Source organism: Rhineura floridana, chromosome 2, assembly GCF_030035675.1.
Source record: "Rhineura floridana isolate rRhiFlo1 chromosome 2, rRhiFlo1.hap2, whole genome shotgun sequence".
Lineage (NCBI taxonomy): Eukaryota > Metazoa > Chordata > Lepidosauria > Squamata > Rhineuridae > Rhineura > Rhineura floridana.
Genome location: NC_084481.1, coordinates 193793863 through 193805981, shown reverse-complemented (window position 1 = coordinate 193805981; position 12119 = coordinate 193793863). Strand labels below are relative to the sequence as shown.

General features: G+C 44.8%; 1 protein-coding gene across 7 annotated transcripts in view; it reads right to left on the bottom strand.

Moving 5' to 3' along the window:
- Nucleotides 1–2377: 2377 nt before the first annotated feature.
- TMEM63C (transmembrane protein 63C) overlaps nt 2378–12119 on the bottom strand; it is a 136563-nt gene continuing 126821 nt past the window's right edge. For 5 of the 7 annotated variants that reach the window (XM_061611821.1, XM_061611825.1, XM_061611823.1 and 2 more), the window contains 3 exons: nt 11454–11569; nt 7841–7915; nt 2378–7612 (listed from right to left, as the gene is read on the bottom strand). In XM_061611821.1, the coding sequence (XP_061467805.1) occupies nt 7400–7612; nt 7841–7915; nt 11454–11569 (404 nt within the window). In that variant the 3' untranslated portion in view covers nt 2378–7399. The remainder of the gene's footprint in view (nt 7613–7840; nt 7916–11453; nt 11570–12119) is intronic. The other 2 variants (XM_061611824.1, XM_061611827.1) reach the window with 1 other exon arrangement.

Here is a 12119-nt window from a genome sequence, read left to right as displayed (position 1 = left end):
TCTACTGAAGACCTTCTTTCAACAAGCCTTTTAACTACAGGCCTTATCCCAGTATTGGAATTGTTTTTAAAGATGTTTTTAGCATGTTTTGTTTTTAAGATTTTTTAGTGCTTTATCTTTTTGGAAGGAAGGGCAGGATATACTTTTGTTAGTGGTGGTGGTGTTAGGCAAAATCTAGCCCACCAAGCAGTTTTAACTGGCCTCTGGCAGACCTTCTTGCAGGGCTAGCACCAGGCATGCTGGGGCCCTTGGGCGCCCACCTGCATGCCCTACCTACTTTTCCCTTGAAGTGAATGCTGGCCATGCTGTGCGCTCATGCCTGCCATCAATCAAGATGGCAACCGATGCTTCCCTAAGGGGCTGATGCTTCTGCCACTATGTTAGTTGATGGCACACATGCGCCCTATGTGGCTGGCATTTACTTCAAGGGAAAGGTAGGTGGGGTGCGCAGGCAGGTGTCGTGGGCTGCGCAGTAGTGTGTGGGGGTGCCTGGCCCTCTCTGCGATCCACAGGAGGGTTGGGAGTCGATGCTGCCGCGGATCACAGAACAGAGCGCTACCCACCCACTCTGAGGGGCCCTTCAGGTGCCCTTGGCAAGGGCCCAACCTGGCCGCCCTCTGGCACCAGCACTGCCTACCTGATTTTAATCAAAGTGAAAAAAATACTTTACCCATAGCTTCATTCAGTAAGGAAAATAAGATTGATATCAAAAGTTGAGAATGAAAACTTTTGTTGCCCAGTGTAACCTCTCTTCTTGTGATACATCCATGCAACAAATTTAAATCACTTTCACTGTTTGGGTTTATGCTAAAGAACCTTGGGCACTGAGAGCTTAGATTGTTCAGTTAAAAGACTCCTACCGACTTTACAGGACTAAAATCCCCAAGGTTTAAATTTGCGGAATGGATGTGCCCTTGGGTTTTTTAAGTGCTCAGTTATGTCCAAACAAATCTGCTCTGTGAGCTCCTAACTGGCTGTGCAAGCAAAGTGCACTTTCTGTATTAGAGACCTTAATACTAAATGTTGCTAAGTTATAACTTTGTAGAAAGAAAAAAGACACTATTCCATTGCCTACTGGAGTATTGGGGCCAAACTACACGACATGGAATATCTGTTATTGCATATCTTGACATAAAGGTTCTAGTTTTGGTGTACAAAGCCCTATACAGCTTGGGACTAGAATACCTGAAAGACCATCTTATCCTTTATATACCCAGTCGATCACTGCGCTCTGCAGGTGCCTCCTGCAGATACCATCTTATCAGGAGATCCACTCTGCAGAACATAGGAAACGGACCTTCAGTGCGGCAGTACCTAGCCTGTGGAATTCCCTCCCCTTAAATATTAGACCGGCGCCATCTCTGCTATCTTTTCGGCATCTTTTGAAGACTTTCCTCTTTCAACAAGCCTTTTAAGTTGAGACCTATCCCAGTCTTGTGTCTGTGTTGGAATTGCTTTTTAATATGTTCTTAAACCGTCTTTTTAAAAATGTTTTTAATCTTAGATGTTTTGAAAGATTTTTTTACAGAAACGTTTTAAAGATGTTTTATTTTAATGTTTTAAAGGTTGTTTTTATGATGTTTTAAAGTTTTTAGTGCTTTTGTTTGCCTGGGCTCCTTCTGGGAGGAAGGGTGGGATATAAATCAAATAATAAACAAATAAAGTGCCCATGCAACCAGTGATGTCTGGTGCCCCTTGGGGCTGGTAGGGCAACCAACACTAAGTGGCACCAGAGCCAATGACAGGCAGAGCCAAGTAAGTCCAGTTTTGTTCCCATTCTCTTCTCTGCTGACTTTACAAGTGGGGTTTTTTTTGGACCAGAGTGGGTTAAAAAAGGCGTGTCTGTGTGTGTGAATCCTAAAGGAGTCAAATGGGTTCCTAACCAAAGCAACCTCCTTTGAGAGGTACCTTAGTCTTGAGAGAGAAGGTATAATCATTTGGCAATGTTAAGTAACTCATGAAAGAACGTGAGAGTTCTAGTAGTTTCTAGTACTGCCATCATTTAATGTGAAAAAGTGCTTAATCTCTCCCACACCTACAGATAAGTAAGATTATGATGTAAGTAGGATACCTATGGCTTCCTGTCCTGTCTATGCCTTCTCCCCAAGTCCATTTGTGGAGTAGACTTCAAAAGGCCTTCCTCCCTTCAGAACATACACCTAGGCCTGATAGTGGATTGGTTTCCTTTTGGAGATTAAAAACAACAGCACACTATGGACTTGGAAGTACTTACATGTTCATTCTCATTACCACCCTGGCCTTGCTATCTCATTGAACAAAAGCAGGTTTTTCAGGAGTCTGATGAGTTCAGCAAGGGCATCCTCGTTTTGAGTCAGTATCATTCTGCATAAACATGTGCTCAATCCCAGGCACCAGCTGGGTGAAGTAACTTTATTCAAGGCACGGTCATAGCAATAAATATAACAAGAAGATACAGAACTCTGGCACATTCCTAGAGGGCAACAGCCAAGGGAAAGACAAGAGACCAGAGTTTCCCACTCACAGGCACTTTGCCTTCATAAAAGGATGCAGCTAACACAGGGGGTCTTGAGGTTTGCTACATTCGCATGTGAATAGGCAAAGATTATTTCACAGGATCCAAGGAGGGAGCAATAAGGACCAGTTAACTCCGCAACACTGGACTTGGCCACCCTTAGACAGCAACCAGAAATGGCTCTCAAAAATAACATGGAAGAAATCTCTGTGTATATGGGTGATGAGATTAGTGCTGTGTTAAGGAGGTGCGTTGCTTTGACCAAGTCACATTCTGGAGTGCCACACCTCACATACCTGTATGCCACCCTGTCTGCCTGCTTGTAATGCATAAGCATTCTTTTCTGAAATTAGCCCCAGTATTGAATGGTTGCTTTTCTTCTCATTTCTGGCAGTTGTGGGCACCTGCCTGCTGCTCCCCTCTCTGAGGCACTGAGTGGCTACTGTTTCTTCCCTGTGGCAAACTTTGAAGAAGCCCAGCACAGAGAGTAGCACAGGCATACCTGGCAATTTATACTAAATCAAAGAGGCTCCAGTTTAGATGAGGGGGCCTCATCCCCTAATATATCTGAAGCCCTACTCTACTATGCATATCATTAGGGCTTACCTCTAGGGCATAGAGTTGTAACTTTAGACAAGCAGTAAATTCAGTCCTGAAGGGTCTGCTGCATTGGAAAATGAACTGAGTAATCTTAACCTCTTCACTGACATAACTAGTTCCAGATGCTGCAGGATCAGCAGTTCTCTAGTCACCTCAAGCTTTTAAAAGACTGCATTAGGGACAGTATGACCACACATCATGCAGCAGGTACATGTGTGATATTATTTGAGGCAATGATGTTTTTCGAAACATTGCTAAAGGGGGTTAGTCCTACAGGGTGTAGGAAAGGTATATGAATATATACCCACAAAGCTGGAGCATTAGAATCCTACTGGTTTCTGGAGGATTGTTGCTCACCAGTCCAGTTTCAAAGTGGTGTGCCGCCTTTATTTAAGCCAGTCCTCCTATGTAACCACATGACTTCTTAACTTTCTGTATACATATATACACACACATGCTCTTTTTTGTGCTAGAACAATTCAGTATTCCAACACTCTGCCACCTGTGTAATTTCAAACATAAGTGATCTGAGTCTCTCCTGGAACAGAATAACTAATACAGTGGACAGGACTGAAATAACATCACAGGGTGCAGACATAGTCTGCAAGAATAATTTACTGTCTCACCTTTTTCTGTGAAACCTGAACACACCAAAAATTAAAACCATTCCTCTCCAAACGTGCTCTTTGGATAGCTTCCAACTGCCCCTCCCCCAAAAAACATTTTGTTTTTGGTAACAATCCACAACCCAATTTAGATGTAATCTAATTAAAATAAATGTGCTACAATCAAGATGGAGATTGCTTTATGGCTCCCTGTATTTTCACCACTTGTTCACTGACATGTCCATTTGTCCCGTTGCCTATTTTTTAGATGGGGGCAGTTGACTGTGTATGGTACAAATTCCTTTTGAAAAGTGGGCTGTTGCATTTATTACTACTTAGGAGGCAACACACTTAATTGAAGCCTATTATTTCCATGCAGAAAGGCTGAAATGTGAAGCGTAAAGCTTTAGACTCTTCCATGGCCCTACATGAAGGGAGCTAATGAGCATGTGTATTGCATAGGTCAGGTTGAAGTTCACTCTCCAATTAAAAGGATCTCAGGGTTGCTGTGTACATTAGAAAATGTCTAGATGGGACTATGCATCCATATTTACTGTATGTACACTTGAGCTGCATGGTGTTCATCCAGCAAAATGCATGTATCACAATAGATCAGATGATCAACACTTTGCCTGTTAATTTCTACATGGAAGTGCTTTCCAAGTAGGATTGTTTGTACTCCCTGTCTGAGGCCTTGGGGACCTCCTCCTCTCAGCATAGAGCCTTGGACAGTACAGAGCTAGAGGCTTGGCCTGTACTTTGATGGCCATATACATATACCTGGCAAATCTGGGCTTGGATCTTCCACTGTATTTCCACTTAAAAGCAGTTGGCAGGCATAGTAATGAATTAGATTGGTGTAACAGCTGCAGTGATGGTGTAAGTATTTAACCCTTTCCGTCCATTTCATTTTCCTAAACTAAATGTCCCCACACCCAAACTGCTCTTTGTCTGCTGGGGAAAAAAATACCAGTACTTAGATTTTTCTTCTTGTGTGGCCACTGGCAGGTGTGTGTGCCCATGCACGTACACATGCGTGCACATGCATGTTTGCAGCTTAAATGGAGAAAATGGCAGAGGGGAAAAGATAAATCACTCCTTGGCTCCAGCACTGCTATTCCACTCCAGTTCCCTTTGCCACAGCTGCTTTTAAGTGAAAAGGAATACACTTAGCAATCCAGTTACTGATCCCCCATGTAATGTGTAATTTGGCCCTATAGGTGCTCCTTATAACCCACAACCGTGAAACTAAGGCTGCAATCCTCTACCCACTTACCTTGGAATAAGCCCTATTGAACTCAATGTGACTTAGGTTTGCATCAACATGTAGAGGATTGCACTGTTGCCTGAAGACTTTGCCACAGACTGTTGCACTGTTCTTCAGTATCGGATTACAATCCCATCATCCCACACCACTGACCATGCTGTCTGGGGATTATGGGAGTTGTAGTCCAACAACATCTGGGGACCCAAGGTTGAAGAACAGTGCTCTGAGCAGTCCGTATGCAGCCAGATTAGTAAAAACAAATAGTGTGCTTTAGGGGTTTCTATCTTAGGCAAGGTGTGTGAATTATCTTTAGTTTAAAGAGGAAATCCTATGGAGCAGGTCTAATTGGCCACAATTCCTACTGCCTTTAATGGCATTTACGTCCTAGATTGCAATCATAGATGAAATTCTAATTTAAGTCTCTTTTAGTTTAGCTATAATCTTGAGGCGCTTTTTTCTGCCTAGTGAACATTAGTGGGAGACCTTCTAGATCTGTACTATGTAAAATAGGCCTTGAAGATATGGACAGGGAATCTAAATTCTCTCCCTACTCCCCCACCCCCAGTGCCATTGTGCCTTTAACAGTTGGATGACAAACAGAAATCTAAGAGGCAAACTTTTTCTAACACAGATGGACTAGCTTGAGAGAGCACTAACCCACTAGGAAAATGTCACCTGCTTAACTGATTTAAGACAGAGCCCTGCTAGAAAAAGAAACATGGCAATTCTCATTTATGTGCAAATCATCTATTATCCCCCCCCTGCACTTGCTTACTCTCTTGTGGCATTTACCCATCTCCTAAGATCTTTTGGACAGCCTCATTACAGGTTTGGAAAATAACCGCACTTCAGAGAAACCTACTCCATTACCCTGAAGGACTTTGCAGAATATGCTTGGCACACTGAATTATAGACAAGTAGTTATCTAGTGGGCCCATATATGATGTAGCTGAGCCAGAGAAAGGCCTGTAGGACAGTGGTGATTTCTAAGCAAAACAGAGTCATTCCCATGCATGTCTATTCTGATACCCACACCTATCATTTGAATTTACCCTCTTAAGAGATTATGGGTCTGGGCAGTTTGGACATGCAATATCATAGAGCCTGGGAGCTGCCACACTGAAACATGCTGGTGTACAAAGGGGTTACTGTCATGTAAGGGTTGAAATGTCCCCTCTCCCTGCCTGCCATCCAACCCCGACAATCAAGCTAAATTAGATGTGATTGTGGCACAACCATGTGCTTAAACCTGGATCTATAAGAGTTGAGAATCAGATAGTTGTGGAGACCCACTTCATGAAGAAAAATGGGCAAATGAGTGACATGAACTGGCTGTCAGTTTAGCTCCTCTGTCGTACATGCTCCTCTTGCTCTAAAAGTCTGATTCTACCCCTAGGTTCTAGGGGCTTGCAGCAGATCTGGATTTATACACACAGTTCTGCTGCTGTCAGGTCCTGTTTAGGCTCAGATTCCACACAGTCTCCTTCATCACCACTCCCATCTCCCCCTTGAAGTCTGTTTTAAAACAAGGAATCAGGCAGGTTCCAACACAGTTGGACTAAGATAAGGTAAAACCTGAACATGGCAATTCTTCTGGGCATAAAGCACACAAGCAGCCAGGCATAGGCCTGGAAAAACAGAGACAAACCAGGCCTGTCACTTGGGCCATACAAAGAGGGCAAGTCTTTTTTGGAGGCAGTGGATTTGGGCAAAAGCAACAACTGCAGCAGTGAAAGACTGTGGCCTCTGCAAACTGAATCGCTGAGGCCCCGTGGCATTGAGGAAACATTTAGGACTTTTTGTATTCCAACACATTAGGAGTCATTCACCATTCTGCTTTTCCCCCCACCCAAAGGTTCATAGAAAAGTTCCTACCTACTGAAGGCATCACATTATTTAAATCTAGACAGTCTTTTCCTCCTGTTGGCATGAGCAGAGAAGGCGGCACACACGTTACAGAAATGTTTCCCTATACCCAAAAAAATAAATGAAAAGCAAAAATAGCAGAAGGCAAGGGAGACAAATTGGGGCAACTGAGATCAGAGATTTGTCGGAAGAGCCAGGCAATGGCAGTCTGTAGCCCTGCAGCCGGAGGAGAGGCAACGTGTGGAACACTCTACGACACAGGTGGGAGTATAGAATGGAAGCTGCACCCGCCTCTGCAGAACCTCCCCCTTAGTTCCATCTCCGCTGGAGAGCTGAGCTGCCATCCCAACACTGGCTAAGAGAGGTGCAGCGCTTGAAGGCCCATTGTGCATCAGCCTGATGTTCTGGTCTCATTAGCAAAACTAAACCATTGTTCAAGACTGGTTTACAGCAGGACTGATATGGCAGCTCAGAACAATCTAGGCCTTGGGACATAATGCTTCCCCCTGGCACTCTTAACACTCAAAACGCTTCTCGGGTCTTTCTCATTGCTCTGAGAACAGGTGGTCAGTGATAGCGGGTTTGGTTGTCCAGCACAGGCCCGGTTCGGTATTCGCCCTCTGTGCTTTCCAGCTCTGTTTCAAAGCTCTGCAGGCCACCTTCCTCCATGTTTTCTGCTTGCTCCAGACGGCTGCCCATAGTGCCATAAGACTGATGAGCTGGGGAGGCTGCTGGCGTCAGGCTTAGTTCCGGTTCTTGAAGCACTGTAGCCACAAACATCTGTGACACAGGAGCAAGGAAGTTAAATTGTGAGGAGGCCCTTTCCTTGTAACTCTTTTTGCAAACAAGCCAGATCCCTCCTTTTCTCCTTCCCCTTTGGTGAAGGGGATATGACTTGTAGAAAAGCTGGCGCATGCACTTTGACAGGCATCTGCCTGTGTAACAGCACTGGGATACTGCAAGACCAGGGAGGGAGGGAGGCATCAGCAAAAAGAAAAATATACTTACATTTGAATTGGGGGTTGAAGAGATGCTGCTCCTCTCTGTATCACTGAAGGCACCTTCAGACTGCTCAGACATCTGCTTGCAGATGGAAAGGAGTATAAAGTAGGATGAGGGACAGAAAAACAGGGACAAATGCCCTGTCTGTAACTCCTCAAAAGATGATCCCCCTGAAAGCATGAGTGTCAAACCTGGGACCCTCCAGAGTGCATTTAGACCTATACTAGCAGTTGGAATTTCTAGGAAGCTGAAGAAGAGGACTCACCACCATTGCCCTCCCCAGCATTTTCCTTTTTGCTGCTATTGGTCCCTGGAGGAGAGAAGAGGCAGCCAGCTGTAAGTCATCTAGCCTGGTGAGAGGACACTTCCCCTCTGAACTGATGCCAGGCTGCTGAGACTCCTTGGAGTGTGGCAAGACGAGCACCTGGAGCCCTACTGTCTGATGGTTTTCTTTCTTTCTTTCTTTCTTTCTTTCTTTCTTTCTTTCTTTCTACTTATGTATTTAAATCTAGATTATTTCTTTTGTGATATTGAATTTATTTTGTTTGTTAAATTGTTGTTTTTTGTTCTACTTGAATTTATTGTCATGTTTTGTAAACTGACCTCTCCCCTACCCTAATGCTTTGAATGTTTGCTGTAAGACACTTTGGGCAAAGCTTGTCGTGCAAAAGGTGGCATCTAAATCAACTCAACCAGTCCATCCATCCATCCATCCATCCATCCATCCATCAGATATTGTTGGATTTCAACTCCCATTATCTCTGAGCTATGCTCCAGCTATGCTGGCTAGGACTGATGGGAGATAAGAGTACAACATTGCAAGGGCCAGAGGTTCCCTATCCCTGCCCTAAGGGGATACTGGATTTAGGATTCAGGCTGCAATCATATACTCATTTACCTGGGGGAAAGTCCCATTAATCTCAGTGAGGCTTACTTCTGGCATAGACATGTAGAGGATTGCACTGTAAATTTGGCAATGGCCTAGTGATGAAATTCAGACCCACTCTAGCCGATTAATCTGATAACTTACTGAAAGGTAATTTTGTAGATTTGCAGATGGACTGAATTGTAGCTGTAGAGGTCACAACAGTCTCAGCTTACGCAAAGTGCCCCCAAACTCCTGAGAAAGGGCTCTTGTTGTGGCAAGTGGGATGTCGGCATGGGGCATTCTACAGTATGACTTAAATGGGGGGACAAGCCATACCAGTTGCTGCAAACCACAGGAGGGGAGAGTGCTCTTGCACTCATGTCCTGCTTGCATGCTTCCTTTGGGCATCTGGTTGGCCACTGTGTGAACAGGATCCTGGACTAGATGGGCCATTGGCCTAATTTAGTAGGCTCTTCTTATGTTCTAATATTAAGCCAAGTCGTCATTTAGGCACTACATTCGAACATAGTATCATGGGGGTGGTGTGTCTATGGATTTTTATACACAGAATAGGTTGTTGAAGCTGAGGACTGAAGACGATGGCTCCCACTGAGACACTGTGACTAAAGCACCAATCCTCAGAAAGTTGGTAATATTGAGGAAGTTGACAGCACTTGTTGCTTCAACTCTGGGATCCTTCCCACAATTTCTGTATGTATGAACCTGTGGCCCTCCAGATATTCAACTACCATCAAATAAAACTGCTTAAAATGGCTTTATTTACAATTAAGCGGTATACAAATTCTGCTAAACAAGGCCAGCACCAGGTATGACTGGGCCCTTTGGCACCAGCCTGTCCTGGGCCTGCAGCACTGTATGGTCTACTCCCCCCTCCTGATACAGGCAGCACAGGGCTTAAATAGGCCCGCCCACCCCACCTACTCTCAATCAGTGCACCCTTTTATCACCCAAGGTGGCAGTGGGGGCATTTATTATTGAAGCCTGTGCTGTCTGTACGGATGTGTGTTCCTGAGAGCTCCTGGTGCACGATCCATGGCAGCGTCAGATTACATGACCTGTTGCTGCAGATTGCAAAGTGGGAGCACCACCCTCCCACCCTAACAAGGGGTCCCCTATGGCCCCTGGGGCCCTCAGCCAGGACCCAACCTCACTATCCACTGGTGCCAGGCATGCTGCTAAATAAAACAACATTCCTGACCATTGTCCATGCTGGCTGAGGGCTTATGGGAGCTGGAGTCCAACAATAACTGGAGGGCCTGGGAGGGGTGCGGTTTGGGAGTGCTGGGGAGAGTTGGTGTGCAAAGCGCACAGAGGCAAAGCCCCTAGTGAAAAATGTAACATTGGAAGAATAATGCAGCCATAAAGGGGGGAGTGGGAGCCCCAAATAATTAAGAAACCACAAAAAGGGGACAACAAAGATACGTAAGTCTTGCTGATATTTTGTATTGTAACGTAATGAATTTTGTAATGAACTGTCATCCCTTTTGAAGCCTTTTGTAATTCCTTTTTGGACTCATCCGGAACCAATAAGTACATATGCAATTCTTCCAGTTTAGACTGTTTCACTTATAGTAGGGGCCAAACTTGACCCAGCAGGCCATTTGGGGGAAGGAGTATATGATGTCAGGTGCGGGGCAGGTAAGGGTGGGGCTTCAAAGGAACAATCGGGAACTTCATGTAGGCTCCTGACTGTTCATTTGCTGGGGCAAACTGCACTTCCAACCACCCATCAGTCTTGCTCAAGGAAGGGGAAGGAGTTTCCATTCAATGGGAACTGATGCTCCTCCTAGTGCTGCTCTTTGAAGCCCTTTGCAAGGCTCCTCACTCTTCTCCTTTGCACCTCTGACATCGGGGGAGCAAAGGAGAAGCGCAGGGAGGCTTGCAATGCATAAGGCTGGTAACACCGCCTTGGGCTGTAGTTTCCAAGCTTGAGAACCCCATGCAAGGGATTTTGACCGGTGGGTGGGACAACCCACCTGTTAATCATGTGGTGTCAGATAAAGGTCTGGCTCCCAGAACCAGAAAGATTCCCCACCACTGACTTATAATATCCAAACCTGCTTGTCAAAACTGGAACTTCTGTACTATATTCTTTAGTAGCAAGCTGAGAGCTGATTTTTATTGTTGAGAGTTGATTCTATGTGCTCTAGGTTGTTTGTCATTTGACATAAGTAGTGGGCTGAAAATTGATCAAGAGCTACAGCAAATTAGCCAGAGATTTACCAGTAGATCAGCAACTCCCAATTGTTTAACAACAGCACCAATGAAATGACTTTTCCCACTTAAATTTGGATGCTGAAATGAAGAAAGCATGGGCTTTTGTCTGCTGGGACTGTGAGCTCAGTCCAGTTCTGGGACTGAAAATAAATTCCTCTGCTTAGAATGTGTTCAGAGGCACCCAGTTCTTTAATTCTAACTGCATGTCTTTCTTAATTTGGCTCTAGTGGGTAGATCTTGGGAGTTCTAGAAAAAACAAAGCAGAGCTGCCACGTGTGTCCACTTTTTGGTACGAGATTAACACACATATCCACTCATTTCAGAGCAAATGTATGTAGGGCAACATTTCGGAAGTGGTTGTATTTGAGCAGTGTGTGTTTGTGTATCTGAATAATAATGTGGGAACAGGTTCTCCATGCTTGGACCTTCCTCATGCACTTCAGGTGACAAGTGGTCATAAACAAATGCAAAAAACAGCACACAGTAAACTGGGCACATTTTTGTCCTTCTTACCTGGTAACTGGAGGGCTTCCTTGGATGCAGCTTCTTCAAACACAGGCCAAAGAGGGAGAAAAGGATGCAGGAGAGAAGGACCACACAGGTGAAAATGGTGATGGGGCGGATGGAGCCTAGAGCGTTGATGAACAGAGAAACTGCATTGGGTCCATTGGCTTCTATGTGCTCACTATTTGCAATAGTCTTAACTCTGAGTGACTAAAAACCCTGTGTTAGGTACAAGGCCCATCACATCTGGACGAGGCTTCTGTAAATCACACAGGGGGTACTTGCAGCCTTCTAGATGCTGTTGGGCTACCAAATTCCATCAGCTCCTGCCAGCATGACTAATAATCAGGAATGATGGGAGTTGTAGTTCAACAATACCTGGAGGGACACAGGTTCCCCATCCCTTTTTTAATTCTTACTGGTATGAGCCTCAAAGCTAGCCATGTGCCCTGTTCCAAACACTGTTCCCTTCAGACCCCAGTCAGTACCACACACAACTTAACAAACCCATTTGTTGGTTCAAATCTACCTCACATTTATTCAGCTATGGATACTGAACATTTACAGAATTTGGGTGTCACCAAGCCATGCTTCATCAAGTGCTTACTTCTGCTGCATCCACCCACTCTTTTCAACCATACTGCTGATTTAGTTGTTCAGTGAAGCAGAGATTCA